The following is a 24,123-nucleotide window of genomic DNA, read 5'->3' on the forward strand; positions in this document are numbered from 1 at the left end:
TTTTTGGAAGTAGACCAGGCCTTTCTTCCAAGGCACCTCTGGGCAAACTTAAACCTCCAACCTTCCAGTTAGCAGCCAGACACATTAACTGTTTGCATCACCCAGGGACTCCGTTACTGGTATAATGAGGGCTTCTCTCATCCAAGGGTTAGGTTTGAAAGTCAACACATAAAGTAAAAATTACATGTGGCCAAAATTGCCCTTCAAAAATGTCTTAAATAATCCACAAAATATGACGATCGTTAATCTTTAAACACGAGAATCACACTCAACGGGCTAGGATGCTCGTGATGTGACAGGTGTACAGAAACCAAGACACATCGATCCAGAGTTGGGGAAAGCCTGGTGTCAGGCTCTCAGCTCTCTTTCTCTCTCCCTTCCCCCTCCACCCCGAGTATTCAGCTACATTCTTGTTGAGTCACATTCCAATCAGTTAAATAAGCAGATAGTATAATTCGACCACCACAGATCACAGCTATGCACCTCTCTATGGACCTGTGCTTGAGAAATTAATCCTCCAGAAAGCTGCATAAGATGGACTCCCCCTCCTGTCCCCCCATCCCTAGGGATCCCCCCAACCCTGGATCACCAGTCTGACTTCCATGCAGGGAAAACAAGGGGTGTCCACTTACTTGCAGCCTGGATGCGAGCCCTCCGGCTGATCACCAGCCCAAAGCGGTTCTGAGCCACACACTCGTAGTCACCCTCATCTGAAGGGCTGCCTCCCCGATCCAGCTGGAAGTGGTGGATCATCAAGGACCCATTGGCCAGCACGGTGGAGTGGGTGCTCTCTGGCAGCTCCACCCCATTCTTCCTCCAGGTGATTTGCACTGGAGGGGTCCCCTCTACCCTGCAGCCCAGCACCACAGGCTGCCCGGGGACTACAACATCATCGCTTGGCTCCTCAGCAAATGCCAGCTCAGCAGAGTGGCCAAGACCTGGATGGGGACAGGGGAGATGGGAGGAAAAGGAAATGTCAGTGTGAAATGAGTAGACAGGAAGAATTCCCTCACAGGGGTTCCAAGTTCCCTAGATCAATGTACCCCATTCCCAGCTTTCTGTTATGTTAAAAAAAAAAAAGTTGCCGTCGAGTCAACTGTAACCCCACATGTGTCAAAGTAGAACCGTGCTCCACAGAGCTTTCAATGGTTGATTTTTTGGCAGTAGGTTGCCAGGTCTTTCTTCCAAGGAGCCTCTGGGTAGACTCAAACCTCCCACCTTTTGATTAGCAGCCGAGCAGCACGTTAGCTGTTTATACCACCCAGGGACTCCAAATGTAAACAGGGAGTCCTATGATACGTACAGCTTCATGTATGACAAAGTGCCGGCCCACGCAGTATTTCATTTAATCATCAGCACATCTCAGAGAGATGGGTATTATCTTTACCATTCCCTCTTTTACAAATAAGGAAACCAGGGCCCCGAGATGGTAAGTCACTTGCCCAGGGTCTCAAAGTTAGTAGTTGCAAAGCTGGGAGCCCAGGCAGGGTAAGACTGACTCAAACACAGCTGCTGCCACTCTTGCGATCATTCACCTTAGGCACTCAAGTCTCACAGACTTTCAAGGCCTCAGATAAAGTGCCACTCAACTTGCCCTGGCTTCCATTCCTCAGGAACAACAGCTGCTTGTCTCATGGGGTTGTTGAACGTAGTCAACAGACTCACAACCAAAACCCACTGCCATCAAGTCGAACCTACTCAGTGGTGCCGAGGAGAGAGTCTTGGAGATCTGCTTCTGTAAAGACTCCAGACCAAACCCACTGCTGTTGAGGTGATTCGGACACATAGCGACCCTACAGGACAGGGCAGAACTGCCTGCACAGGGTTTCCAAGGCTGTAAATCTTTAGAGAAGCAGACTGCCACATCTTTCTCCCACAGAGTGCCCGCTGGGTTCAAGCCGCTGACCTTTTGGTTAGCAGCCGAGCGCTGCATCACTGCACCACCAGGGCTCCTTAACAGATCCTCAAAGGCACTATGAAAAGTTAAAAGTTCTAAACAAATATAAAGTGAAATAGTAATGAATCATTACTTTTTTTTTTGCTGGCAAGGTCATCTGAGCCCTGACCACCTCCCGCCCCATGCCTGGCAGGAGCAGAGTGCGAGGGCCCAGGACCCAAGGCGGTGCAGGCCAGACTTTAGGCCCGCTGCCCCTTCCCCGGAGCCTCTGGATGTTGGTCCTTTTGCCTTTGTCGTAGAGAGAGGAGAGGTACCAAATGCCAACTCAGAGTTCCCAAAACTCAGGAAGAAGGAGGTTCCTAGAACCTTACTCCCAGCCACCTGTCTCTCCTGCGGAAGAAATGAGCTGGAAGAGGAAGTGGAGGGAAAGAGAGCAGCCAGTAAGAGGGAAGAGGGTGATCAGGGAATCAGGAGGGGAAGCCTGACAGAAGGGACAAGCACTCCAGTCCCACGCAGGATGCCAGGTCACCAACTTCTTCAGCAAGTAATGTACCAGACCAGTTGCAACTTCACTCCTGGAGGAATGAGCCCACCTGCCTGAAGGGGCAGCAGCAGACCCCTGCCCACACTGAAGGCAAACTAGCGATCCTGGGGTGTGGGACCCTCTCCAACAGACCAGCGCCCTCCGGTGGCTGGGAGAGAGGGGGAAGTGGACCGGGAGAAAGAAGAAGGGGGGCGGGGTTATGGGCGTTCGCTTGCCCAATGTGGTTGAAAGAGGGGGTGTACTTGAAGTAAATAAAACAAACCTTCAGGGATTCTATATATTTCTTCAGGGAGATGCAAATTTTAAGACACTGGAGGCTGGTGGGTTCGAATCGCTTGACCATTGTTCTACCAGGGCTCCTAACTGAGGACCAATCCCTTTAAAATCCCTACATATTCCCCCCACGTCCTGTGTTTCAGCCTCCTTTGCCTCCAACCCAACCATGGAATAGCTATTGGGGGATAAAGTTTCTGCTTAGTGCGAGCGCGCATCCTGCTTCTTGGGAAGGGAGAGGAGAGGGAATGTGGCCCGGGTGAGGCTCTGCTGAGAACTCGGGGTGCGAGGGGAGGAACTAGATTTGCACACACCGGCGCAGAATTTGGGCCCATTACAGCCACTGAGGTAACGGGGTAGCGAGTGGTGCCGGGGCTCCCGCAGCAAAGCCGGCCGGCCAGGTGAGCCCCGGGCAGGACGCACCGCGACCGCCCTCCGGGGCAGGGCGGGGCACGTGGGCATTCCCGCGGTCCCAGACCCTCGGTCGGCATCCTCTGCTAGCCGGCTGTCCCCGCGGTCGCCCCCTCCCCAAGCGCGGCCCGCTTGGAATCTTCCTCCTCCTCTTCCTCGGTTTCCCCAGCGCACTCTCAGTCCCAGCGCCAGCTCCAAATCCAGGACTTGCCCTCTCCGCCCAGCACAGCTGGCGCGGGTCTCCTGCCCCTTTCGGTCCCGACCTCCGCCCGGCCGCCCCTCTCCCGCCTCGGCCGCCTCGGCTACTCTGTGCCCACCCCGGGCTCCGCGCATCCGGGCTCGCCGCCCTTGGACGGGGCTCGGACATGGAGTCTCCCCCGACTCGGTTTCCCCTTAGCCCTGGCGCCCGCCCGGGGGCCCCCTAACCTCTGCTTCGCCGCGGTCCTTGCCCCTCAGTCCGGGCTCCGGGTCCGGTCCGGAGTCCTGGAGCCGCAGTCCTGGAGCCGCAGTCTACCGAGCCCCACCTCTCTCTGGGTTAGGGGTCTGTTCTCCACAGCACCCACCCCCGTCCCCGGCAGCCCGGCCTCAGTGCCCTGTCTCCCGGCTCCTCTTCCGGGCATGCACTCCCGCCCGGGGTCCGCCGCAGCTCCGCGCCGTTCTCCCAGGTCAGCCCCTAGCCCCCGCGGACCGCGGGCGCTCTCGCTCACCATGGCTCGGCGCTGCCAGCAGTAGCAGCGGCAGCAGCAGCAGGAGCCGGGACCAGCGCGGCGCGGGCAGGCGGCGCGGGGGCGCGGCTCTCTGCCCAGCCATGGGGCTCTCGGTCCGCTCCGCTCGGCGACGCGCTGCTCCGGGGCCTCTCGCGGCTCACAGCGTCCCGCGGGGCCGGCGCCGGGGCCAGGGCCGGGGCCCGGGCCGGGGCCGAGCCCCGGCGGCGGGGGGCTGAGACCGCATGCCTCCCTAGGAGCGCAGGGGGCGCAGGGGGAGCGCCGCTTGCGCCATCTTGCACCCACCCGGGCGATCTGTCAGCTTCGCCCGAGGTGCGCGCTCCGCACTTGCACCGCCTGCGGCCCGCCCCGCCCTCCTCCCTCCGCCCGCCGCCCCCCTTCCTTCCCCTCCCGGCCCCCTCCCCCAACCCCCTCTCCCCGGAGGCCCGGTCTGGGGAACAAAAGAGCCGGCGAGCGGCCGGACATTCCCGGCTGCGCGGCGGACGCGCCCCCTGCGCTTTGAACTGCGGCTGGAGCTGCCCGCGCAGTCCCGGACCTCAGCCCCGCACCCCGCCCACGTTGACCATTCTCGGACTTGGGGGGCTGGGGGAGTGGGGAACGAGCGGACTGTGGAGTGCGTTCGGGCTGAGAAACACGCAAAGCTGCCAGATTTGCTCAGACCCACTCTTTTTCCTGCGCCTGCCTCCACCACGACCAAGCCTGTATTTTAGAGACAATTCCCTAAAAGCTGCACAAAGTTGTCAGGCTTTCCCTAGGTTTCTGGTCCTTCCACTCAAAGGCTGGGACGTTTAGCTGCAAGCCTGGCCTCGCTAGACTGAGGAGTCCTGGCGCTTGGGTGGATGGGGGTGTGGCAAGAGGCAGCTTCCTCCGTGGCCTGAGACAACAGACCCACCAGGACTATGAGAGCGCTAAGGTAACCTGGGTTCCAACTCTGGTTGTTCTCACTGTCTACCACATCCATCCCGGGCAGTCACTCTCTGTGCTCATCTGAAAGATGAAAGTAATTAAATCTCTCGCCCCTAGAGTCCTTTAAACAGACAGGCCAGGACAAATGACTTGGTAACTGGAAGAGCAGATTGAAAGTTAAAAATCCCAATAAAATTCTGTGCCACAAATCCCACTCAGTATTTTACGTCAGAGAACATACAGACAACATAGGTCCCACATAAGAATGTTATAGAAGGCAAGTATGCCTCTTAGGAGTTACATGCCATATACATGAATCTTGGCAGCTTATTATTAAATGATCCTCTGTTGAGTCTAACACGATGGGCTAGCATCAAAATTATTGATCATCTACCAGGTTCTAGGAGCTGGAGATTTAAAGATGACAGTATCTGTCTCACTCAGCTTATTCCCTCCTCTGGGGTTGGACTGGGAAAACAGAAGAAGGACTAAATCTCTCTTTTGATCCCAGCTATGGAACCTTGGGACCAGGAGTGTTAACCCTATGTAAGGGGCCCTGGTGGTGCAAATCCTTGAATGCTCAGCTACGGTTGGCTTGAACCCACCCAGTGGGTCCTCAGGAGAAAAGACCTGGTGATCTGCTTTAGTAAAGATTACAGCCTAGGAAACTCTATGGGGGGCAGTTCTACTCTGTCACCCAGGGGTCACTATGGGTCAGTATCCACTCGAAGGCATCTAACAGTAACTACAAGATTAACTTTGTAGCTGAGTCCATAAAGTGCAGATCTCCAGAAATCAGACTGCCAATAGGTGGACAAGTTTACTAAGTTGGGGTTTACACAGCCTTGAGACTCTACTCTGCAGTAGCAGTTGGGCATGAAGCTGAGAGGCAGGACTGCAGGCACATGAGCAGTGGGAGGCAATGGAGAAATTCAGGGCCAGGGAACACCAGCACACCGAGCCCCCAGTGGATTTATTTCATTGTGAGGAAGGGCAGGAATGGTGGGCCTCCATTGGCATCAGAAGGGAGAGGGAAGGGGGGGTCCTCCCTGGGCTGAAAGCTTTGGGACTCCCTCCTGTAGGTCCTGAGTTCCCAACAACCCCTTCTTGGTTTGTCCTTCTGAGAGGTCAAACTGGTGTCCTGAATTGCTGTCATTTTAAATTCATTTTGACAAGTGTTTAATTCTTCTTTATCACAGCCCGAGGTCTGAGAGTGGTATGCAAATAATGGCTATTCTGTCACATGCAAAATGTGCAGTATCTCCCTGTATGATCTGTCAATTAACTTGGGGCCTGGCCCACCAGCCACTTTGGGGGTGGTCCCAGGCCGGTTAGCCTCTGGCTCGCTGTTCACTCCAGGAGACAAGGGTGTTCCAGGCTCTGGAAAGATTCTATCAGAGCGCTGTCAGTCATGTTCCTGAAATGTGTGTGGTGTGTGAGCATGGACTTTCCTGTGTTAGCCTGTGTGAATCTTTGTTTGTGAAGGTGAGTGTGCCCATGTGGGGCTGCGAGCCTGTGGGCCAGCTCTCCGTGCACGTGAATATGCAGCCCTGAGCAGTTCTGGTGACCAGAGTTATCTAGCAGAATGGTTGTGGAGCCCAGATCTCTGGAGTTGTTCACTCTTCCTTTACAGCCAAGCAAGTTCAGGCAAATGTGATGGAAGCAGAGCTCCAGAGAACCCGAACGGGCTCCATCAAAGGATGCATCTTCCCTAAGCTTGTCTTTTCCTAAGCACCTGATGGGGAGGAAGATGCTTCAGCCCTTCCTCAATTCTGAAAATTCCAAAAGAGAATTCCTCATTTTTTGGAAAATAGTTTATTCACTCTTTATAGGGACAGGTACATGATCAATGCCTTGGCTTAACACTAAACAATATTCTATTTGTAAGGAGAAAAAAAAATGCTGGAGAAATAATTAAATAGGATGTCATGAACTAAATATAGACAAATAAACGAGCAGGTACCGATTACATTTGTCATGCATCAAGAAGACGAAGATTTTAAAATGAGACTTAAAAAAAAAATTAAGGCATCAATGAAGGTGACAAGGGGATTATTACCCTGTAAAAGGCCAACAGACTCTTTTCTAATAAGAATACTGGTACAAAGACACAATCCTAACACTTCCAAAATTACCCAGAGCCTAAATCATATAGAATGCTAGTGAGTAATGGCCACTTTCTTACCAAGTGTGAGTTATAGGCAGATACCAAATTTATTACTTATTTGCTTTTGAAAAACAATTTTCCACTCAACCTAATGGGTTATAAATTGTCTCATTTGCAGCTATTTAATTTAAACCAGAACCTCAGTGCCTGTTAAACAAGAGCATGAAAAATGACTATGTTGCATAACGCTAGAAGCCCTGGCGGCACAGTGGTTAAGCGCTAGGTTGCTAACCTAAAGGTCTGCAGTTTCGAACCCACCAGCCACTCTGTGGGAGAAAGATGCGGCAGTCTGCTTCCGTAAAGATTTACAGCCTTAGAAACCCATGGGGCAGTTCTATCCTGTCCTATAGTGTCGCTATGAGTTGGAATTGCCTTGGCGGCAACGGGTTTTAGTGTAATGCTCAGATTCTACTGTTAAAACAGCCATTTAATTCAGGGCAGTTTTTTTTTTTTTCCTCAAAAAAAAAAAAAAAAAAATCAAACCAGCAAAACACAACGAGGCTTTTGACCTTCAGAGCAATGATGAAACATATACAGTGGGGTTAGCCACAGCAACGCTGAACGCTACAGAAATAGTACAAGTGATAATTCTGCCCTTAACGAGATACAAACCCAACGTTAATAACCTTTAGTGTTATCATAGGCTGGCTGAAGGAGGGGGAGAAGGAGGAAACATAGGGGCGGATGTCAAATGTGAGTGACACCCGAGTGTAATAAACACAGATGCTTCTTTCAGGGTCTGAGAAGCTGCGACTCTGCTGAGAGACATTTCATCATTTGAAAAAAAAGTAGAAGAAGAAGAAAAGGAAAGAGAGACTGGTTATTTCCAATTTGGCCCAGAAGCCAGAGTTAACCCTTGAGGTGCTGACTAGTTTAAAACATGTGATTCCAGAGAACAGACCCCCATATTCTATGCTCCTGTGAGGGGGCTGATGTGAAAACCAGACAAATAGCATTGTTTTTGCTATGTAGGAAAGAGAAGTCAAGCTGTCCCTGTGTGGCAAGTCAACAGAATATGACTTTGGGATTGAATGTAAAGAAAACAAAACCAAACAAAAGGAGTCAAACACCCTTGTCCTGTGCAAAGACCTCCCTTCCAGCACCCCAGGGTGGGATTATAGACAGTGAATGTGCCTGGTGCAGATTCATGAGATTCCTCTTACCCCCCACCCCAAATCAACTCTTCTTCAAGGCAGACAGAGTAGGAAGGGGCTGGGCTGTGGCTCCCCTAACCCCAGCTGCCCTTCTCTGCCTTTAGTGGGAAAAAAGGTTCCGAATCATCTCCATCCAGCAACCCCACCCCCCTGCAAAGAAGAGAGGGAATAATTTTATCCTGAGCCTCTGAGGGGAGGGGGGAATTACATTCCCCTTCCATTTCAAAAATCCCCTTCAGTGACTTGAAGGAGAATGCTCTTACCCCAATCCCAAAGTGAAAGATGCCAGGGAAGCTGGAAGGTTTTCTCCCCAGTGGCCCTGAGGCTCGGGGGCTGTATGGAAACAGCTGCCTGGGGAGCGGACGTGCAGACGCACTGAGAAAAGAAGGGACAGGAGGATGGATGTGGATGATGGGAAAGGTGTGGGCACAGGAGTCACGCTATGGCCTTGAACAGACATGAGGTAGTCATGTTGTCAGGGAGGACAAAGATGCTGAATCCAGGCAGGAGAACCAATGACGCAGTCTGGGAGAGATGTGAGAGACAGAGAGATACAGCCAAGAGACAGACAGACAGAGGCAGAGAAGAACGGACAAAGGGAGATAGAAAGAGAAACAGGAGCGAGGAAAGGAAAGGAGAGCAACAAGGAGGCAGGGAATGGCATTGGAACTGGGAGAGCGAGTTGACTGGGAAACAGACCAGGCACAGCAGCAAAGGAGAAGGAAGGAAAGAGAGGGCAAAGGAGACGAGCAGGTTTTCAAAACCAGGCACTTCACACCTTACAAAATGAAACGCGGAGCTGCTCTGAGGGGAGCCAGGGTCGCCCCCTCAATCTGGGCAATAGGGGTGCGGGAGGCAATGCAGCTAAGATGCTGGGCATTGAGAGCCCGCATGCGCTCAGCCCAGCTGGACAGGAAGATGGGCCAGGGTTGTCTTTGTAGACAGGGCACTGGAGACACTCTCAGAGTGTGTAATACAAGGCTGGTGATGCAGGTGGGGCTCACCGGGCTGGGGCTGACCACTCTGAGCATTGTCCAGACCTGGGGGATCGGCTAGGCGGTAGTGAGCACTGCTTGGGCCCGGGTTCCCCAGCTCACCAACCAGCACACATACATGTGCCCCACACATGTACACATCACAGGTGGCTGTGTCTCACATGTCTCTCACATATCACATATGTGTAGCAAAGAATACAGAAAGAATGAATAATCCATTTCTTCCTCTCCCCTCACCCTAGAAGGCTGCAGATAGCTCGCTGATGTTCAGTAGCTTCAGGGACACATGTGAAATCCATGGCCACTCATGCCATTGCCCGTGATTCCCACCAGCCTGCTCCAAACTGCACCCTCTAGGGGATCTAGGCCGAGGAGACTGGGACTCTAGGCAGAGCAGGGCTGGCTGCTAGGGGGCATGGGGACTTTGGCTGGCAGCTGTTCCCAGGGGCCTCCTCCAGAGTCTGACTGGGTGGGAGGTCTGGATAGGGGCAGGAAGCACTGGCTGCCTCTGGCAGGCAAGTAAGTCTGTCTGACCCAGTGGCTGCCTGTTCACACCCTTCCAGCTCCAGGTCGAGCCAGGCTGCCCCTTGCCGTAGATCCCCAACACCTGAGGTGAGGTTAGGAGCGTCCGAAGGCAGGGCAGCCTCAGGTTCCAAGTCTTGGAGATGGAGGTCAGGGTTCCCTTTGGATGCACTGAAGTCAGAGTGGACAATGACTTCAGCCTCCACCTGGTTTCCGCAGGCTGGGGGTGGCTTCTTCCTCTCGTTGCCCTGGTCAGAGCAGAAAACACTACGACAAACTGACCGTCACTGAGAGCAACCATCCCAACCCAGGTGAAATACAGATTCCCACAAACTGGCCTGCCTGCCACCCACTCGACCTTTGGAGGCTCTAGGAGTCTCTTGGCTAGGCTTCTGTCCTGTGGAAAATACCTTCCTGAGGTCTCCAGAGAACTCACTGCTTCTTCTTCACAAGTATGGGGACCCTTCCCTCCTTTCCTTCTCCTTCCCCCCAGGAGACAAAAAAGCCTAAACAATTTGCCTTTGAGTAGATTCTGACTCATGGCAACCCTGTAGGGTTTTCAACAGATGATTTTTTGAAACTAGATTGCCAGGCCTTTCTTCTGCCCACCCAGGGACTCCTTCCTCCCCCAGCACACTGACCTTTATGGCATCATACACCAGAGCCTGCAGTAACAGTGTCTGTCCGGTTCCAGCAGGGGGCAGCAGGGCTCGGGCCAGAGAGGGCATGGGGCCCTCCTGGGGAAGCTCACAGCCTGTCCAGGAGCCTGCCCAGCTTGGCCCAGCAGGCTGACCCCAGGAGATCTGTACAGGGCAAGAAGCGGGAGTATTAAGGGACAGGACCAGCCTTGGCTGGACTTGGGAAACAGGGAGGGAAGTGGATGGAGTGTGGGGAAAAAGGGGGCCCTGTGTGCTGGCCCCTGCTATTTCCCTCCCTGACAGGTTCTCTGCTAAATCCCTTCCCCAGGCTCTGGGGGAGGAGCACAGAACCAAGCTGAGTGTCAGTGGGGGAGGATTTGGAGGGAAAAGCCCTCCTGCAGAAAAGCCTGATACCAGATGCTCTGTCAAAGCCTGCAGGCTTCCAGGCAAGGCCAGGTCTCCTTCACCACAGAGGCACGGAGAGGGTGAGAGGGGAGAGGGTGAGAGGAGGACCCAGGGGTCTGAGAGGGTGGGTCAGAGTAGGGAGTGAGGTGCCACCATCCATGGCATAGAGGGCGCCTGCCCTGAGGGAGCCTGGCCTTACACTGGTCCTGGTCCCACCTGGCAACAGCCAAACTGACCAGTGTCTTTGCCCATGTCAGCGAAGCCTGAGACTTAGAGGCCTTCCCAGCTCCCAGGATGAAGAGAGAGCTGGCTTTTCCAGCCTCCTGAGTCACCTACGATCCATTGGGGGCCCTCCCCTCCGTGAGAACCAGGCTGACCTAGTCTGCCAGGGGATGGAGGCCCATCTGCTTCTTGCCCTGCCAACCCTTTCATGGAGAAGGGAGAAAACCCCTTCTCCTCGGCAGCTGGCCCAGAAGGACCGGGGGGGCGGGGAGTGGGGGAAGGGACGGGGGACGGACTGGGGCTTGGCTTCGCTCACAGGGGCACAAGCTGTGCTCTTGCGCCCCCTGGTGTCCTGTTCGGGAATGAGCCACAGTGCGGGCCTCTAACCTGGCAAGAGACTCATCCAGGCTCCCGCTCACCTTTCGCTTGGAGTGACCCCGACAGTCAGAAACGCCACCACCCATAAGGCTGTGCACTTCAGCCCTGTCCTCGATGTCTGAGGGCGGTGGGGACCAGTCCTGAGGAGGGGGGTGCACGAGGGACTCCAGTTCGTGGGGAGCTGGGGGGCTGGGGGGACCAAGCCGAGCTCGGGAGTACAGCGCCGGGTTCCCAGTGGTGGCGGTGGAGGACAGGCCTGGGAGGGCTTCCCTGAAAGGAAGGATGGGAGCAAGGCACAGTGGTCAAAGGGTGAGGGGTGGGGGTGGGCCTGGGATTCAGAGCGGCCTATGGCTCTGTGTAGGTCCCTGCCCTGCTCTGGGACTTGGTTTCCTCATCTGTGCAATGAATAGAAAACTCCCTGATTGTTCAAAGGTCACTGCAGAGGAGACCCTCCCTCTCTTGGCTCCAGGAATTTGGAGACTGGGGGCTTCTTTCCCAGATGCTGGCAGCTTTCAGAGGAAGGGAGAGAAAGGCAGTTCTGTCTGTGCCTGCCCCTGAGGCGGGTGGGGTGCGTGGCTGGTGGGCTGGGGTCTCCATAAGTCCACCTCCCCATTCCCATGATGACCTCATCCCTCCATCCCAGAGTTCGAACTGTAATGGGGCTCCTGGGGGTGCCGAGGGGAAAGTGTGGCCACCTTCCTGCTCTCCCATCTTTGCAGCCTTTCCTGGAAATCTGGCCCCTGCAGTCGGACTGGCTCCCCGGCCCACCTGTGGGGGCTGCGGCGCAGGCCAGCACACATGCAGGCCAGCAGGCACAGGAGGCCCAGGCAGACGCCCACGATGATGCCTGTGACTGAGTGCACGTCCAAGGGGTCTGGCAGGGGAGAGCAGGGGGCACAGCAGGTCAAAGACAGGAGGGGGTACCGAGTCTCAGACACTCCCAGTCTTCTGATGCATGCCCTGATAGGACAACAACTCCCTCTCCCTCCTCCATCTGCCCTCTCTGCCAGACATCCAGACATTGTGCCTTCCCCATCAAACTGGCCTTTCAAAGAAACACAGCCTTTCCTGCCCACCAGGACTGTGCAGCCACACGGGGTCCCATGCTCAGAAGGGCCCTGTACTTGGTTTAATGTTCTGCTGCCACCAGCTTGAAATTCTTGATGATTTTTTTTTTTAATTTTTGTTGTGCTTTAAGTGAAAGTTTGGAAACCCTTGGTTCACAGTGGTTAAGTGCTACGGCTGTTAACCAAGCAGTCGGCAGTTCAAATCTGCCAGGCGCTCCTTGGAAACTCTATGGGGCAGTTCTACTCTGTCCTATAGGGTCACTATGAGTCTGAATCGACTCAATGGCACTGGGTTTGTTTTTTTTTGGGAAGTGAAAGTTTACAAATACAGTCAGTCTCTCATACAAAAATTTATATACACCTTACTATATACTCCTAGTTGCTCTCCCCCTAATGAGACAGCACACTTCTTCTCTCCACCCTGTATTTCCATGTCCATTCAGCCACCTTCTGTCTTGGCAATGTTTTAATGAAATGAAGGGACCCCAAATTTTCATTTTGCACTGGGCCCTGCAAATTATGTAGCTGGTCCTGCTGCTTGCCTCCATCCCATAAAGCTCGTCACCTCACTAAGCCAATCCTCCAGTCAAATCAGTCTCCCAAAGAAACTGGAACCCCTTCAGGAAGGTCTCCAAACCAAACCAACCAAAACCCCATTGCTGTCAAGTTGATTCCTACTCATAGTGACCCTATAGGACAGAGTAGAACTGCCCTGTAGGGTTTCCAAGGAGCGGCTAGTGGATTTGAACTGCTGAGTTTTTGATCAGCAACAGAGCTCTTAACTACTATGCCACCAGGGCTTACCAACTAAGCCAGTCCCTCATAAACCTGGCCTCCCATTCAAATCATCACTCATCCACATCAACGTCCCCTTCAAATTCTCCTTCTCCCCACCAAACCAGGAGGGCAGCTGCCCAGAGCAACAAAAAGATAGTTGTACCCAGAGGCAGGGGCTTGGAAGAGATGGCTTTGGCGGGTTGGAAGCATCCAAATCAACTCCAGGGGCCTCTCTAGTGGCCTCTAGGGACCCAGGGTGGACCCCACTCTGTCCTCCCTGCCCTTGTACCTGAGAGCTTCTCCTGGAGAGTGATCACATCCTGCAGGCCGGAGAAGGGCCCAGGCCCCACCTCCGTGCGTGCCCCCATCTTGAAGAAGTACCTAGTGTCGCTTTCTAGGCCATGTACCTCAGCACTGAAGATGTTTCCTGGGGAAGTGGCAGCAGGGAGAGCAGGGTTGGTGGATAGGCTAGGGGTGGGATGCAGGGATGGACAGGAAAGCAGGACTGAGAATTGCTGCTGTCCCCCCACCCCTCCCTCGCCCCACTCAGGTAGCAGCAACTCCCTACTGTTCTCCTCCTCCCAGCCCCTAAAACAAACCTCAGTGGCACTCTCACTGCTAATCCAGTCGCTGGGGGAGTTGGGAAGGGGAAAAGAGGGTGGAGAAGCTCCTGCTTAGATGCCCTGTGGGTGGGTGAGCTGGAGCGGGAGCCCTCACCCTCTGTGGTGACCAGGGTCCACTGGTGCTCGGGCTGGGTGTGGTTGTTACTGTATAGGATCAGGTATTCCACAATCTCTCCGTTGGGTTCCGTGGGGGGGCACCAGTGCAGCCGGACGGTGGACGGCGTCAGGGGGCTTAGGCGCAGGTCTGACGGGGGCGTGGAGGGCCCTGAGGTGCAGGGGTGGAGATGGAAGAGGCAGGGTCACTGTGAGCCCTGGCTCTGTGGCAGCTGGTAGACTGAGCAGGAGGACACGGTCTCCCTCCATTCCCCTTCAGTGAACAAACCACAAACCCTCAAGGGTCATGCAAAGATGACATCTGGAATTTCTGGAAAACAGTAGGGGGAGAAAGGGCTTTACCACGATCCCTATCCTTTCAGAAACGCTTTTCCACTCAGCTCTGCCCAATCCTTGGAGCACAGCTCCTCAGACTTCCACACCCAAATACTTCTAAGAGTTGGGGAGACTGTTCTGGAATTCTGGGGGCCTGGGGGGCAGAGCTCAAAAATTTTTGGAAGGCTCACATTTTACTTTTAACTCTCCTACTATGTTTGCACCTATTCCATAGTAAAGTTTAATATTAATAATGTTTTAAAATTACTTATCATTTCAAATTCCAATTTTCCCCCAGGAAATCTTCAAGTAAAATTGGTTGTACATGAGGATGTCCTACGTAGCTTTTGTCTACGCCCACCCCAGGCACAGGCTTCCACAGACTCACGGGAATCTTGGTTGGAGAAGTACCACTGCAGAAGGGTCTGTGTTTCATTTTAAGAGAAAAAGTGAATCCTGGGAGGTGGGCAGGGGAGATGGCTGAGGAAGGTGAGAGGTAGGGACCCAAAGTGACTGGTGACTAGAGAAGGGACTCCGAGGTTCAAGGGTGTAATGGGTCTCAGGGTTCTAAGGCATAACAGAGCCACAACATCACGGGCCACCAGGAACCCTCTTTGACCCCAGGTGAGTCTCCACTTTTCAGGCTCCAGGCTCCTTGTCTGCAAACGGAGAGGAACAACCCTCCTCTAGTAGCACCAACAGTTGAGCTGGAGATCCTGTGACATAAAGCCTCCTTTCGGAATGCATCAGGTCTCCCTAAAGTCCCTGTGCAGTTTTAAACCATAACAGTTGAGGTTACAGGTGGGTGAGAAACAATTGATAAGTATTTTTTGAAAGCTCATTCATGAGACCTGAGGGCCTCCCCCACCACACACCCTGCACGCCACACGCATCTTCCTATTTCAGCTCCTGGGACAGAGGACGACCATCTTCTGTCGACTGAGAAGGTAAACAGTCTTCAGACTAGCAGAACCCAAGAACTTCTGCTGTGAGAAGAAAATTCCATCTGTCCTGTGAAGTGCCATTTCTAGATGGTTCTTATGGATCCAAGAGCCAGGTTTGCAGAGTGAATGGTCCCATCTTCTTTTACAGATAAGGCCACTGAGGCCCTGGATGGGGAAGGGACCTGCCCATAGTCTCCCTGTGTGTCAGGGACAGGATGGGGACCAGAATGAGAATCTAAGACTCTTGCCTCCCCCACCTGGCCTCGTCAGTGAAGTCTTGCCACAGCCTTTTAAGAAGCCACTCACCTAAATCCCATGTCATCAACACTCTTACAGGTAAATGGTTAAGACCAGCACAAGGGCTGTTCTATACAAATGCAAAGCAAATGACAAACACTTACTGCTTCTGAGGGATGTTTCAGAGAAGAGAGCTGCTGGAGAGAGAAGGAGTTGGGTAAAAGATAGGTTGGTGGCCAAGGGGCCAAAGGTCCACTCACGGTCAGGCAGGGTGGAGCGCTCTACCACAGAGCCAAAAGGCCCATCCATGTCTACACCGTGGGACTGTACTGCAAACTCGTATTTGGTGAATGGCTTCAGCCCGCCGATGAGAATGTCTTCACCGGAGCTGTTGAGGCAAGGAATGGTGACTAGTGCTTTCAGCCCATTGACCCAGCAGAGTAAACTCCTTCGAATCTACCGCGCTGTCCCAGCCCCAGCTCCACCCGATTCTGGAAACTGAAACTGCTCCCTGGCATGGGGCCCACTCACACCCACCGAGAAGCCCTACAGCGAGGTCTGGTACCACTGGTCCATGTCTACTCACAAAGCCAGGCTCCTCCTCCAGGCCCCCTTCCTGGATTAATCCAAGCTATTCCCTACCCAAGGAACCGGTCTCTGATGTAGCTTCCCCTTGGCTTAACCTTGCTTTGGCTGCAACTATATACTTCTGTTGCTTTTGCAGTGATCCCCTGCCAGAGCCGCAGCTCCTCAGGGCAGGAGCTCTGTCTTCCCATCTGTCTGGGTGCTCTCAGGGTAGGGCTGGGCTGTCTCGTCCCCATCACACTGGGAGCCCCCCGAGGTTGGAGAATAGGTCCGTCTTGTATCTTGTTCTCCAAGGGTTGAGTATAAGGCTCTCTTGTGAGGGGATGGGATAGATGGACAGTCCTTTTCTACCTGTTACCATCAGGCCAGACAGCAAGGAAGCAGACCCTGTGCAGACCCTTGATGTGCCCCCAGTGTCAGAGGTGAACAGTGAAATGTCCCCCTCCCCACAGCCACCTGCTTCCCTATCCCCACCTCCACCTACTCCTCCTCCCCGCTTACAGCATCAGTGCCTCTCCCCCACCTGGTGTAATAGGTGACCAAGGAGGCATTCCTGAGTCCCCAAGGGCTGAAGCGCACTGTGTAGTTGACAATCTTGACTGTGGTGAAGTCTGGCTTTTTCCACCGAAGCCAAATGGACGTGGAGCTGTTTGACTCTGCGTGGACGTGGGCAGGTGGCAAGGGTGGCCCCCTCTGGATGGGGAGGTCTGGAAGGTGAAGAGTGTGGGAAGGGCGAGAGGCCAGTCACCCTTACATATGTACAGTGGTTAACTCTCCCCAAGACACCTTCCCCTACTCTGTCCCTTCTGATCCTGTGAGTTGGGTGGCATCATTCCCACTCCATAGATGAGGAAACTGAGGTTTCCAAGAATTTAAGAGACTTTTGCCAAGGCCGTACATATAGCAGACCATGAAACACTAGTATGTAAGAACGTGGTAGAAAGAAGTAGCAATCATGGTAGTTAAGAGCATAGACTCTGGAGCCAGATTGCCTTGGTTCAAATTCCAGCTCTGTCACTTACTAGCTGTGTGACCTTGAACAAGTTACTTAAACTCTCTGTGCCCCCATCCCTATTCTGTAGAGTGGGGCTGATAATAGTACCTACCTCATAGGATTGTTATGAGTAATAAATTAGTATTTGTGAAGTAGACAGAAAAGTGTCTGGCATACAGAAAGTACTCTGTGATAAGTATTTATTATATACACATAAAATCAAATAAACTCCATGAGTGCAGGTACCTTTTTTTTGTTGTTCACCACTAAATTCCCAGAACAGAGCTGGCACGTAGTAGACAGTAAATATTTGCTGAACGAATGAATGAACAAACTAGAATTAGAACCCAGGTTTCTTGGCTCCTGGTTGAATGCTCCTTCCACTAAGCCACATGGTTAAAAGTCAGCCTGGGGAGTTAGGGACAAGGGAGTGTCATGATGGTCAGCCAAGGTGTCCCATACAGGGCCACAAGCCATGAACTGCAGTGGACAGACTTCTGTCTGGGAACCAGGAGTCCTGGTTCTAGTCTCAGCTCCGTGTGACCTTGGATGAGTCCCTTTACCTCTCTGAGCCCTTGTGTCCTGGTGGGCCACATAGGGACACTCTCCCTGCTTATCATCCAGAGTTGAGTGATAATATGACAGACAAGGTGATACAGGTAAAGATGTTTTAAAAAATTGTTTTAAGGCCAAACTTGGGGTCAGGAGTCACTAATCCACCAAGGGGCCTCTCTCTGTCCAAACCTTTCAAATGAGCACCTGCTCACAGACAACGAACATATGGTAACAGGCCTAAAAGTGTACTAACTGGAGCTTTGTATGGAGCTTCTCTACAACAGAGGCTGTCTGGAGCTACAGAGGACTACAGACACTAGGAGAATAGGTTTGAGGGTTGGGCTGAGGCTAGCAGAATGCCTCAGAGCAGAGGGAGAAGCAGCAGCACACAGACCCCTGACCTGAGCCCCAGGCTGCCTTGCCCCCAGCCACCCTCACCTGGCGTGGGAGCCTTCTCCGTCTTGCCCTTCCACACCGCTGCATAGCCATCCTCATGCTTGTTGAATGCCACGAGCTTCACCTCGTACAGCTGGCCAGGAACTAGGGAAAGTCACAGGGTCGCTCACTGGCTAGATGGACCTCTAGGGTCACTCCCCGGCCCCAGAGAGACTTCCTGCATTTAGCTTGGCCCCTTGTCTGCCTCGGCCCTTCCTCCTCCCCCCAGCCCTCCTCACCTAGCTGGGTCAGCTCATACTGCTTCACTTTCTTCTTGAGCCGGACAGGCCCCACATCCCAAGCCTGGTCTCCACGGCCCCCTGGGGGGCTCTCGCCATTGGCCTCCTCCTCGGCCCCCACCTCCCGCCAGTACAGTTTGTAGCCAGAGATCTGGGCAGGGTGAGGGGGTGGCTGCCATGACACCACCAGGGACTCCATCCTTGCCCGCACCTTCAACTCTGCAGGGGCAAACGGGACTGCAGGCAGATGTGTCAGGTGGGAAAAAGGGTACCCAGAGTGGGAGACAAAGGGAAGGGGGCCAGGGATGAGAGCGGGGAGGAGGCAGGAGGAAGCAAAAAGCAGGAAGACACTCGTTCAGTGAGATCCTTGCCAGCGTCCCCCCAACCCATCAGTATTCAGTCACTCAAGCACCCTAAGTGCCAGGCAGACCAGGTCTACAGTGACCCCACTGTTGTACAAGCACAGAGTGCTGGGGATACAGGTGTTGCCTGGGCATTGACAAAGAACACCTGGGGCAGGCTTACAGTACTTGGCCCAGAGCAGGGCTCTATATGAATAGAATGAACAAATGTATAGATACTGTCAGGGAGGGGGTTTAGGGGATGCTGAGGCTGGAAAGAGGGGTGCAGCCAGAGCGGAGAGCTTGCGAGTGTCAGACACTGTTCTAAACGCTTTGCCTGTGTATTTTAACATGATTCTCACTACTCTATAAAAGAGCTAAAATTCTATCATCCCCATCTGACAGATAAGAAAACTGAGGCTCAGAGAAGTTAAGTAACTTTCCCACGGCCACAGGTAGTATGTGCACCAGGTTTTGTATTCAGCTCCAGTCTGTATTAATCGTTCTACTATACGGCCTCTCAATGAAAACAACAATCATAATAACCATAATACAGTGGGCTTTTATTCTGTACTAAGCACTTTGTTCACATTATATCATTAATCTTTGCTCCCTCCCTTGAAGTAGATGAAGACTCAGAGTTGTGAATGGTTTGTCCAAGATCACACAATAGATAGAAGAAGGCAGACTTGAGACGGCCATTGGCCTCTGTGCCCCGGCCTCCCTCATTTGGTGTCATGGATTGAATTATGTGCTCCCAAAAATGTGTGTATCAATTTGGCTGGGCCATGATTTCCAGTATTGTGTGATTTTCCTATATGTTGTAAATCCTGCCTCTATGATGTTAATGAAGGAGGATGGGCAGCAGTTGTGTTACTGAGGCAGGACTCATTCTACAAGACTGGATTGTGTCTGGAGGCAATCTCTAGAGATACAAAAGAAAGAAGCAAGCAGAGAGACGAGGGGACCTCACACCACCAAGAAAGCAGTGCTGGGAGCAGAGCGTGTTCTTTGGACCTGGAGTCCCTGCGCAGAGAAGCACTTAGTCCAGGGGAACATTGATGAGAAGGCCTACAGAGAGAGAAAGCCTTCCCCTGGAGCTGACGCCCTGACTTTGGGCTTTTAGCCTACTTTACTGTGAGGAAATTTCTCTTTGTTAAAGCCATGTACTTGTGGTATTTCTGTTATAGCAGCACTAGATGACTAAGACACCTGGCAAGCAGTGGGGAGCCATGGCATGTATCTGACAGAGGGGGATGGTGGGGCGCTGGGTACTAAGGCACACATACACCCACACAGTCACTCACACCACTCGCCCTGTCCCCGTGACCCCGTACCGTGGCTCTGGTTGTGCATACTGGGCACCCTATGCTGGGTCCACTGGGAGGGAGTCCCATAGCCTGCGCCTGTGCCAGCCGAGATCCGTACTCGATACACCTTGTTGGGCTGAAGCGAGTTCAGCGTAAGCTCTGTCTGATTCCCTGGCACCTCAGTGGAGAAAATCTGATCTGCTGGGAGAGGAAAGAGGGCTGCCGGATGGCCACCTGAGGACCATGGCCCCTAGACTCCCTCCACCAACTCCTCCACTTCACATCCTAGTTCCTCTGCGTCCACCGGAGCCTGAGGTCCTCTCAGCACTGACTGTGCAGACACCACAGCACTCAATTTCCTTTGACTCTCCCCACCCAGCTCAGGTCCCCAGCCGCTGTAACCAACCCTTCACATGAATGATTCCCGACCACGGGGAGCCTGCACCCTGTCCCCACTCACCTTCCTTTCCCAAACCATACTCTATCTTGTACTTCACCACGTGCCCATTGCTCAGGCCGGGAGGCAGGGGCAGCCACGCCACCCTGATGTCCGAGGGGCTGGGGCTGGACAGGGAGAGCTGGGGTGCTGCGCCGGGGACTAAGACAGAGAACATCAGCATAAGCCTGGACTTGGAAGGTGAGGTCCTGGGGCGGTTTGTCCTAGTCACACAGCAAGTCATTAGCAGGACCAAGACCAGGATCTGAGAGAGTAAGGGGGCTTTTCAGGGGAGCCCCATGCTGGAGGATGAGGGGACTGGGCCCCAGAGATTCCCAAAGTCCTGGTGTGATGTTGCTTGTGTGAGGAGAGGGCATCCCTTCAACCTGAAGCTAGAGCAAGATTTGGGGCACAGTCTTCCACATACAATGGGTTAATGTCACCAGCCCCTACCCTGACATGGGTGTTGGGGAGAAGGGGTATAGGATATAAGGAAGCACAAGACCTGGGCTTGAACCTCAGCTGTGCTATGACCTTGGGCAAGTCACTCTCCTTGTTTGGGCCTCAGTAAATTGGGAAGAAGAATCCTTACCCACACCCTTAAGAGTACAAAATACGACACGAGGCAGGTAAAGGCACCTTGGTGTGCACTAGTAAAGAGAAGCCAGACCACCATCCCCAGGGGATTCTCTGGGCAGGTCAGAACCTACCGTCATCCAGTGTGTGGACCAGCACTGGGGCTGAGGTGCGGCTGGCCCCCAGCTGGGAGTATGCCACTACATAGAATTCGTAGTCCGTGTTGGGCTCCAGGTCTCGAACTTGTAGCTCTGTGGTGTCATTGTTCACTGCAAACTGGTACTCCACATTGTCTATGCCTGGGATGGTGACATACGGGGCAAGGGGACTGTCACCCAGTCACCAGCCAGCGGGAAGCTTTCTAGGTATCCCTCAGATTGTGCCAGCCTCTGGAGTAGTCTGTTTATAGCTAAACCATCCCAGATAATCTCCTGAGCGAGAGCATGTAAACTCCCCTGGCTTCTAGTTCCACTGTATTAATTCCTTTGCCGGTTAGGAAGTTCTTTGTGACCTTTCATTAAAGTGACTGTTGCTGAAGTCAGAAAGCAGGGGTGGGAGGTGGCTCCTGAGATCCCCTGGCATTTCCTCTGGGAGGAGAAGCACCCTCTCCCTCCTCCCTCAAAAACGTAGCTGAGGAGAAAATGTGCCACACGTGGGTTCCTCCAGCACCAGGCGGAAGAACCATGGCCTAGTCTATTTCTCCTGGGATCCAACCCTATCCCACTCCATCACAAAGGCACCCACCAGTAAACCCTTCAGTCGCCCAACCTGCATCCCTTCCCAGCTCCCACTGTCCCCAGGGACGTACCCCGTGCCTTCTGGTAGTGGAGGGAGAAGCCGATGATCTGCTCGCTGTGCAGCTCGGGCCGCTCCCAGGCCACGAGCACCGCGGAGCTGCTCAGCGGCGTGGCCGTGACCCGCGTGGGCGCGCTGGGCAGCCCTTCGCGCACCACCACGGCCAGGGGCGCGGCGGCGCACGCTGTGCCCGCGCCGTTCTCCGCCACACACTGGTAGTAGCCAGCGTCCTGCAGGCCGATCTGGGTGATGACCAAGCTTCCGCCGCCGCCCTGCACCTTGACGCGCCCGTTGGGCCGCAGGGGCGCCCCGTCGTGCAGCCAGCGCAGCGCCGGCCGCGGTTCCCCAGACGCGCGGCACACGAAGCGCGCAGTGCTCGCCCGCGTCCGCGACAGCGCTTCTGGCGCCTGCGAGATGACCGGGGCCGCTGGGGACGGCACGGGGACGCTGACCGTGGGCTCCAGCCACCAGGAGCTCCGCCCTCCCCCAATACCCCAGCCTCGCCCGCCGGGGCGACCCTCATTCCCTTCCAATCACTCCGACTTCTCCCTGATTCACCCCTCCCCAAAATACTCCAGTTCAGCGCAGATCTACCCTCCTCCCCCCACCCCCCGCCATTTACCCCAGTCCCACACTGACCAATCTCCTCCTCTCCCTGATAGACCCCAAGCTTAAAAAAAAAAAAAATTTTTTTTCCTCAGCCTCCCCTACATTATACCCCACCTCCGCCCAGATCTAACCCCACTGCCTGAATAAACTCACCTCTTTTCCCCCTCCCCTCCAATGACGCCCCAACACCCCTCCACCCCTGTTCCCCCGTTATCCCAGCCCTATCCCTGTTTTCTTAGCACCACCCAGACCACGCCTCTATCTCCCCCAATTAACTAGATCCCACCCTGATCACTCTCTCGTCCTCCAATATCTCAGTCCCACCCAGACAAACCCTCCCCACCCCAATCATCTGAAATGCGTCCTAAATCACCCTTCTCTTCCCTCCCCGACTCAACTCCTCCCATTCCATCCCCTAATCTCCTCCCACCACCTCCCCTTCCCCAATTACCCAGTCTCATCCCCTTCAAAGCATCCTTACTAGGGACTCCCCTGTGAGCCAGGCCTCCCTAACCGTACCTCCATTCCCTTCCACCCCCAGGATCACCCCTCAGTCCTACTAACACACTCTCCCCTCAGCCCTAGCTAGCCCGCCTCAACCCCGTCCCCTCCCCACCCTCACGCCTCAGGGCCCCCACTTGACCGCCTGCCTCACCCAGCACGCGGAGCTCAGCAGCCGCAGTGGCGAAGTCGCGAGTGCGGGGCTTGTTGGCGCGGCAGACGTAGACGCCAGAATGCCGGGGCTGCGCGCTGGCGATCAGTAGGTTGGTGCGGCCCAAGACAATGACATCGGTGGAGATGGGCTTCCCATCTGGGGGAGGAAAGGGGGACAGCTGCGGCGCTTGGGACTGCCCGTCCCTCCACTCTCCGGAGGAGCTCCAAGCCCCTGTACACACAGGTTAAGTAAACACAAAGTCCCGGGTTGGAATCTCGGTTTATCCACCTGTTTAGCCTGGGACTTCTCTGAGCCCTAGCGTCTCCACCTGTAGAATGGGGAGATAGTCCCTAGCCTGAAGAGCTGCTGTGAGGGTGAAAAGAATCAGGTCTGTGAGAATCCCTGTCACAGTGCCAGGCACATCATACTTGCTCTGTACACAAGTCAGTTATTACTGTTAGCATTATTATCAAGTTCATTTCTCTCCAGAAGGACATACTCCTCCCCTAGAGCCACAGCGCAGTACATGATGGTAATATCTGACCAGGACCTAAGATTTGAATACCTGCAGGAACTTTTATCTTGATGTATAATGAAAAACATTTAAGAAACCCCTGTCTTCTGGACATGAACAGAATATCTAGAGAAGAAAGACAAATGGCCAAGAAACACAGAACAGCGATCACCCTCACTAGCAAAGAAATCAAAGCACAGGTGCCACTTCTCGTCTGTCAAATTGGGAGTTTTTAAAAGTCATTTGCACTGCTGGTGAAGGGGCAGCTGCTGACGGGGCTGTAAAGGGGCTCCCCCTGGACCTTGAAACCAGTGATTCCACTTGTGGGAACCTGTCCTGGGAGATGATCAGAATTACAGGCAAGAATTTGTGAACAAGGACAATCACTGCAGCATTAACTGGATTGGTGGACAACTGGAAAGGGCTTGAAAATCCAACATCAAATGCTGGGATTATTATTAAAAAAAAAAAAAAGTTTTTTTTTTAATTCATTTCTGAAGACATTTTAAAGATGAGAAAATATTGCTGATATACTGTTGGATGAAAATAGAATTCAGAACTGTAAATTCGGTATGCTGTCAATAAACCTACTGCCGTCGAGGGGAAATATGCAAACGCATTTAAGAATGTGGAAGAAAACACATTTGTATGTTAACAGTTTTTATGTCCGGGTGGTGGCTTATTTTCTGGCTTCTGTCTTTTCCTAGTTTTCTACAATGAACACGTATGGCTTTTGCAGTCAGGAAAAAACAATAACAACAAAAG

General features: G+C 53.6%; 2 protein-coding genes across 5 annotated transcripts in view; both read right to left on the reverse strand.

Annotated features, from left to right (window-relative positions):
* IGDCC3 (immunoglobulin superfamily DCC subclass member 3) overlaps nt 1-3,935 on the reverse strand; it is a 40,875-nt gene extending 36,940 nt beyond the window's left edge. Inside the window, exons 1-2 of the mRNA XM_049906170.1 lie at nt 3,833-3,935; nt 633-938 (exon numbers count right to left, since the gene is read on the reverse strand). Of these exons, the coding sequence (XP_049762127.1) occupies nt 633-938; nt 3,833-3,935 (409 nt within the window). The remainder of the gene's footprint in view (nt 1-632; nt 939-3,832) is intronic.
* A 2,728-nt stretch (nt 3,936-6,663) lies between these two features.
* The window catches only part of IGDCC4 (immunoglobulin superfamily DCC subclass member 4), a 39,884-nt gene continuing 22,424 nt past the window's right edge, over nt 6,664-24,123 (reverse strand). Inside the window, exons 6-20 of one of the 4 annotated variants that reach the window (XM_049906168.1) lie at nt 22,845-23,000; nt 21,594-22,007; nt 20,920-21,084; nt 20,234-20,371; nt 19,801-19,971; nt 18,123-18,359; nt 17,887-17,988; nt 16,423-16,606; nt 15,575-15,702; nt 13,799-13,969; nt 13,371-13,508; nt 12,006-12,111; nt 11,279-11,507; nt 10,236-10,397; nt 6,664-9,842 (exon numbers count right to left, since the gene is read on the reverse strand). In XM_049906168.1, the coding sequence (XP_049762125.1) occupies nt 9,435-9,842; nt 10,236-10,397; nt 11,279-11,507; nt 12,006-12,111; nt 13,371-13,508; nt 13,799-13,969; nt 15,575-15,702; nt 16,423-16,606; nt 17,887-17,988; nt 18,123-18,359; nt 19,801-19,971; nt 20,234-20,371; nt 20,920-21,084; nt 21,594-22,007; nt 22,845-23,000 (2,909 nt within the window). In that variant the 3' untranslated portion in view covers nt 6,664-9,434. Of the gene's footprint in view, nt 9,843-10,235; nt 10,398-11,278; nt 11,508-12,005; nt 12,112-13,370; nt 13,550-13,798; nt 13,970-15,574; nt 15,703-16,422; nt 16,607-17,886; nt 17,989-18,122; nt 18,360-19,800; nt 19,975-20,233; nt 20,372-20,919; nt 21,085-21,593; nt 22,008-22,844; nt 23,001-24,123 lie in introns of those variants that run through there. The other 3 variants (XM_049906167.1, XM_049906169.1, XR_007519936.1) reach the window with 3 other exon arrangements.

The sequence above is a fragment of the Elephas maximus genome, chromosome 13 (genome assembly GCF_024166365.1).
Source record: "Elephas maximus indicus isolate mEleMax1 chromosome 13, mEleMax1 primary haplotype, whole genome shotgun sequence".
NCBI lineage: Eukaryota > Metazoa > Chordata > Mammalia > Proboscidea > Elephantidae > Elephas > Elephas maximus.